At 43.7% G+C, this 7,210-nt stretch overlaps 1 protein-coding gene across 1 annotated transcript in view; it reads right to left on the bottom strand.

Moving 5' to 3' along the window:
- Nucleotides 1-3,390: 3,390 nt before the first annotated feature.
- LBH (LBH regulator of WNT signaling pathway) overlaps nt 3,391-7,210 on the bottom strand; it is a 29,928-nt gene continuing 26,108 nt past the window's right edge. Inside the window, exon 3 of the mRNA XM_036751903.1 lies at nt 3,391-6,401. Coding sequence (XP_036607798.1) covers nt 6,213-6,401 — 189 coding nt within the window. The 3' untranslated portion in view covers nt 3,391-6,212. The remainder of the gene's footprint in view (nt 6,402-7,210) is intronic.

Here is a 7,210-nt window from a genome sequence, read left to right as displayed (position 1 = left end):
TAACTGTGATCTTGAGCAGATCCTAGAGGGCATCCTTTAGTCAGCTAGGTGTCTCTCCCATTGTTGTCATTTAGTCATTTCGGTTGTGTCTGACTCTCCATGACCACATTCAGGGTTTTCTTGGCAAAGATACTGGAGTGTTTTGATATTTCCTCCTCTAGCTCATTTCACAGATGTGGAACATGAAGCAAACAGAGTTAAGCGACTTGCCCAGGGTCACACAGCTAGTAAGTCTGAGGCCAGATCTGACCACAGGAAGATGAGTCTTCCTGACTCTAGATCCTGCACTCATGCCCTGTACTCTACCTACTGTGCCACCAGCTGCCTTTCCCATGCTGCCTCCAAAATATCAGTCTGGCAGCTAGCATAATTCCCTGGGAATGGTCCCTGGGAAGGGAACTATCTGTTTTGGATAACTGGCTCCAGCGCTATTCCTGCCTACCTGATTGGCCTTATTAAGTCGCTTGTCTTTTGAGTCCTCTATGTACAACCAGGCAAAAGGACAGGAGCTTGCCTTACAGGGAGTCTTGTGAAGTTCCATGGTTAGATCCAGGTCAGAGTCACATAACTGAGTACATCTGATCTCTAGGATGTGGGGATGATTCCACATCCTACTCTGGTACCTTGGGGTAACGTGGATATGATTCTGGGGTTCTGAACTCTATGCCCATGAGGGAAAAGTGTGGGTGGTTCTATATATCTGGGAAGACTTCAACTAACAACCACCAAGAGACAGGTCATTATCTGAGGCCCAGCCTAGCTAACCAACAAAAAGGCTCATCATCATGTTGGCCACAAGGTAATGATTTATTTTTTTGCAACAACTCATAAAACTCAGGCATAGAGGGGTTACCTACATATGTAAGAGGGATTACCCACCCCCGTGAAACCACTTAAGTACTATGAATGGATAAAGGATGATAACCACTACTTAATGTGGGAGGAATGATGCACAGACCTAGAACTGGGCTATGCAAATGTCAGATGATGAGAATGATAGCTAACATTTATAGAGCACACACTCTGCACCAGACATTATGCTAGACACTCTACAAATATCTCATTTGATCTTCAAAACAACTCTGGGAGCTAGGTGTTGTTATTATCCCCATTTTACAGCTCAAGAAACTGAGGCAAACTGACTTGTCCAGGATCAAACAGCTAGTGTCTGAGGCCTGATTTGAGCTCAGGTCTTCCTGACTTCAGTCCTGCTACTCTATTTACTGGGCCACTCTATCTACCCATCCAAGATGAAAGCAGTGCTCCCTTCAATAACTTTTAGCTTGTTTGTTTGTTTGTTTGTTTGTTTGTTTTGCTGGACATATGATTTGATTGATGTAGGTAACTCCTAGTGAGTAACTTCCTTTATTACGAGTTCTGCAACTTCATAGTCTTAAAGGTTACTTAGAGCATAAGAGGTTAAGTGACTTCCCAAAAATTGGCTTCAAAGTCCTCTAAAGTAGTTGCCATTCAATTGCATTTGCTTATCAAGAAATGATTGAAGGAACAGTGGCTGGCTACAGGTTCTAGCCAACATGAGCTGGAGGAAAACAATGTCATGGAGTAACAGCATGGCTCACTAGGAGCTCATTGGCTTTGGACTCAGCTGACGTGAGTTCACATCCTGTATCTCTTATTACCTGTATGACCTTGGGCCAGTCACATCATCTCTGGACCTCATTTCCCTTATCTATAAGATAATTGAGCTCCTTCCTAGTTCTAAACTTATGATCCTATGATTTATTCCTTTGAAGCACAGCTCAGGGGCTACTTCTTATATAAGACCTCTCCTGTTCCCACCAGCTATCTACAATATCCCCATCTCCAAATTTGCTCATGTATATGCCATATCCCCTCGGTAGCATCTAGACTTTTTGAGGGCAAGAATTTTTTTCAAATCCCCATTGCCTAGCACAGAGTAGGCACTTACTAAGTATTTGAACTTAATTTTTTAGGCAGATAATTCACAACCTAGAGAGATGACCAACACATGGAGGTCAGAGGAGGAGGCCCTAGATCTGGTGAACAAAAACTTGACATATCTAGTAGTTCTTTCCATCATGTTAAACAATTCTCATCACCAGTGCCAATGGAGGGAAGTGATCCAGAATGTCCAAAATAGAGAACCATCACCTAATCATTCCTAATGGCTTTGGAACAGATCATGACTTTCTGGGCAGCAGATTCCTATTTCTAATTATGTTTCACTTTGATAGGAAAATGAATTGCATTTCAAATAATGTTCTGTTATATTCTGAGCACATATCCTTGACTGCCAGTGATGGAGTAAGGGAGAACAGAGCAGCCTGGTGTGGTAGGAATAGCCTTGAAGCAGGAATCTAATTTGCACTAAATCACTTCAACTCTTTTGGGCCTCTTAAAATAAGGTCCTTGGGTTAGATCGTGGATTCTTAATTTCATCAACGATCTGTTGATGAAACTTGTATGTGTGTGCATTTTTAATATTTTGATAACTGTTTCAATATAATTGGTTTCCTTTGTAATCCTATGTATTTTATTTTATACACTTAAATACATTCTGAGGGGTCCATAAGGTTCACCAGATTGACGACCAAAGGGGAGCTCCATGACACAAAAGCTGAGCTACCTGGGTTAGACCATCTATAAGGTCCCTTCTACTCCTAACATTCCATGACTTGAAAACTTTCTGGCCAAGCAAAGAGACACACAGGCCGCCATTAGAAAGCCGAGATCGTTTACTTTTAATTAAGATATTTTTATCAAAGGCTCTTATATTTTTTCTTCCCCTCCACCATCAAATTAAAAAAACAAGAATGCCCCTGGGCTTTGGGGGACAGGGGGGAACCACATTCTGGTATATGTGTCCCAAGTGAGTTTCTTTGACCATAGAAGACCAACTTGAGTTGTTTAAAATAAAGGAGTAGATGGCACTCCAACCACACCCTCACATTCCTCATTTCCTTCAAAATGCTGTTTGGGCAATACTTTGTACATGAAGCGTTTCCTGGTCTCCTCCTATCCATGCCAGCTGCTAGTGCCCTCCTGAAAAAAAGTATTTATCTTCTAGTTCTTTGGCACAGGGTTATTTGTGTACACTTGACACCCTCTACACAATGTGAGAAGCTCTTTGAGGGTAAGGATTCTTTCTGTTTCAGTTCTGTAACCCCAGCACCTAGTGCAGTACCTGGCACATAGTAGGCACTTTAAATACTTGATGATGGGTTGGTTTGGCACACCCCTCCCCACCCCCAATCTCTGGGAGCTGAAACCACAAACAAACCCTTGTTTCCCTGAAGATCCAAAGATCTACTTCTGCCCTACCTCCTGAGGAAATCGTGTTCTTGTTCCTGCTGTATTCATTTTCTTCCTTCTCATTAAGGAAAGAAGGAAACCAGACCAAAGTGGAAAGCATTTTCAAACTTTATTTACAACTGTCACAGTGACAAAAAGTAGTTTTGGAAAAAAAAAATGCTAGTTTCTCCCTGAGCCTCAAAAAAGAACAGACAGAAGTTACAGAAAGTTCATCAAACAACAGGCATTTTTACTAAGTTTTTTTTTTATACATTCAGTTAGAAATACACACAAATTACTTCTAAAAGGGGAAAAACGACAATGACAACTCTAACAACAAACAAAACCCACAAAAACACAGAGGCCAGATAAAGAGCATAGTCCCTTCCAAGGTCGACGGGATCAACCCAGCGGGGCTGACCCTTCTGAAGATCCTGGCCTACGCTGGCTGTTGGCCCCTCACCTGCTCAGAATTCCAAATGGCGGTAGAGAGTGGTCTCAAGACCAGAAAGATAATAACCCACCAGCCATAAACATACACACACACACACACACAAAGTAGGTTTGTTATGCAGTGTACAAAAGCACGTTTCATTACACAGCAAGACTGGGACAGATGATAACAGGTAGCAGATGGGGAAGGGTGGGATTGGATGCCCACCCCATGGAGGGATTTGAAAAGACAAGGAGTTATTAGGTGAGTCCCCAACTCTCCCCTCCACAAGAATTGAATGATGATCAGAACTACAGCGGGAGGGTACACGACAGAGATAGTCTGACTGGCTCTTTGCCACCAAACCACAATTAGAGAGAGAGAGAGAGAGAGAGAGAGAGAGAGAGAGAGAGAGAGAGGCAGACCTATCATGGGTCACCAGCAGAAAATGCAGAGAGTGGGTAATCTCCCCGCCCCCAACCTGCTGGTCTGCTGCCACTGTATGGAGCTAAAAGTTATTGCCATCAATGTTTATAATACAAGTGTATGAGATGGGAGGAAAGAAGAGGGGAGAGATACCCCTCAAACCTGGTCCTGCTGCTGCTATACAAAAGCAACACCCTTTCCCAGCCTTCCCCAGCGCCATACTACCCATGAGGTATTAAATACAAATATATTACACTAAGTCCAAGACTAGGGGCTGAAATAGGACTGATTGGAAATAGGGAGGCAATGGTCAAGTGCCTTGGGTTCCCTTGTTATACCCAAGGAAAGCTTCAAAGCCTGATTCCTTATCATCTGTTGCCTCTGTGGAAGCCACAAAGGATCCGGCAACACGATGGAAATGTTTCTATAATTTGTTCTTAGGACCCTGGACTCCAAAGTGGAGAGCCTCACCATAGCCAGCTCATAAGTGATCTCCCAATGTTCTTGTGGAAGGTGCCCTTCCAGACAAGGGGCCAAGGAGGATGAGAGGAAGGAGGTGGGAGTGGGAGAATTAGGGGGATGGAGGGGAGAACTGAGGTCTGAATACAACATCCTTTCCTTTCTGAAGCCTCCTCAGAACAGAGCAATTCAGGTTAAGCCTCCTCCCCTCTCCACCCCCCCCCCCCCACACACACACACAACCTACCTCTCCAGAACTTGAAAAGCTGCAAGGTATCTCGTGACACCCTCTAATTTCCAACCTGGTCACAGTACTGCTGGCATTCGACCTACCATGTGTCACCCCACTCACTCCTCCTCCTCCTTCCCCAACCCATGTTCTTTCCAAGTCCCAGGCTACACTAGCCCTCAGCTCCCACCTAAAAACAATACCAGGCAATAAAGGTTTCTCTTCCTTTCACTCCTCCACTTCTCATAAAAAGGAGGGAGAATATTCAAGGTGAAAAGTAGGCTGAAGGCCAACAGTAAGAGACCTAGCTAGTCAGACTGGTTAGAATCACAAAGGTGGGAGGAGACAGAAGATTCAGCTCAGAGACTGGCACAGGGGCTTTGGAAGAAAGGGTTAATTAAAGAGAGTCTAGGCACTCCCAAACCTCCTGCTCAGACTTTGAGAAAGACAAGAAGAGAGAGGAGCACTGTCATGTGCCTTTCATCCTGAGAAGGGCGAGGGACCCACCCTGTAGCTCTCTTATACTCCCCACCCCCCACAAAGGGACACGGGATGCCAGGGCATCAAGAACAAAAAGGGATGGAAACTTTGGGAAATGGACCCAGAAAGTCTTGCACTCCCCACCCACAAAACAACAAATAGACAGAAAAGGTCCTCTGTCAGAGGAAGGTGGAGATCAGGTGGAGCAGGGGTTAAAAGAAGGAGGAGAGAAGGGAGGCAATCAAGGTACTCGCCCATGTGCTTGCCTCGAAGCTCTTTATGCCCAGGCCATTAGAGAGCTCCCAGCGTGGTCTGTTTCCCCTCCTCCCTTGTTAACTCACTCAAACACACTCTGAACAGAAACAAAAGGGGGAAAAGAGAAAAAACGGGAGAGAGATGACGACTCTATCTACGGATGTACTTCTGAGCCAGCGCTAGTCCCTTCTGAAGGCTTTCTAGCTTTAGGTCTTTGCTGAGTGTTTTCTTAAAACCTCTATTTTCTCTTATTTCTGTCATTTTTCTTGCCTCAAAATGTTCCTCACTTGCTCTGCCTTTTACCACCACCCCGCCCTGGAATATCACAACCCCTCAAGACTATGCAGAGTTCAGATAGTGATCTCAAAGCAGCAGACACTTCCCCAACCCTAGCTAAGTGACTTCCTTTCTCAGAAGGCCTTGCTGATCTTTGCATTGAGGACTCAGCTGCTGGACACATTTCTTTCAGAAAAAAAATATACATATCAAAAAAAAAGAAAAAAAGAAAACCAACCCAGTGATCTCGCAGGTGCAAAATTGAAGCTGTCATTGGACATTTTCAGAACTACTGTGGCTCACTCATTTTCCACCATGATGGGAAAAAAATACAGTTCAGATGTATTTTTTTTTTGCCCCCTTTGGGTGCCCTTGATAGATTTACTGCTCCTTCTTCTCATTCTCTGTTTCTTTACTGGTTTCTTGCTCATCTTCTTGGACCAAGAACTCCTCTGGGGGCCATCTTAGCTCCCCACTTTCCACTTCTCCCTCTGTGGGCTCCACCACAATGGAAGGCAGGCGGTCCTTCAGTTTGCAGCAGCGATCAAAGTCTGAAGGATCAGGAAAGATCTGAAATGAGAAAGACAGAGTGGGAGGTAAGGGAAAACTGAAAGTATTGGGGGCAAGTATTGGGGTGCATTAGGGTATTATGGTATTGTCAGACAAGGATGAAGGAAGGTGCTTTCCACCTTATGGTGAAATAATCATTTGGGAGGCACTACGGTATCTTCACCTGCATTATTTAAATAAACGAGTTCAAGGTAGTACTACTCCATAGGTCCTCCACCTTCACAGTACAAACTATAGACCAGAAAATCAAAGCAGAATTCTGAATAGCCAAGGATCTAGACTCCATTTCTACTCTGTGGTAGCCTCCAAGGTTTGCTCACTGAACTCACGCAACTGTCAAAGGGTTTGGCTAAAAAAGCTGTGGCCCAGGAATGTAATGAAATCTTACTGTGCTGTAAGAAATGGTGAATGTGATGAATATAGAAGCATGGGAAGACTTACATGAACCAATGAAAGCTGAAGTAAGCAGAGCCAAGAAAACTATATTCATGATGACTACACTACAATGTCAAGTGGAAAGAACTTGAACAAAACATTTGAAACTGAGTACTTTGAAATTATATTGGCTAAGTTTGGCTCCATTGCCTTCCCCCTTCTTTGCAGACGTGGGGAGGACTAGAGCTGTGAAATACCACATATGTTAGCTGTTTTCACTTGGTTAATTTGTTTTAACAGCTTTTTTTTTCTTTCTTTTTTATTATTTGCTATAAGGGATGATTCTGTGGGAGTTGGGGAAAGAAAGACATTGGGAAATACAGATGATGTTAAAACAAAAAGATATCAATAAATTTATCTTTGAAAAAGAAATG

The sequence above is a fragment of the Trichosurus vulpecula genome, chromosome 3, assembly GCF_011100635.1.
Source record: "Trichosurus vulpecula isolate mTriVul1 chromosome 3, mTriVul1.pri, whole genome shotgun sequence".
NCBI classification, from domain to species: Eukaryota; Metazoa; Chordata; class Mammalia; order Diprotodontia; family Phalangeridae; genus Trichosurus; species Trichosurus vulpecula.
Note: the sequence above shows the minus strand (reverse complement) of the source record. Positions and strands in the feature narration are given on the sequence as shown.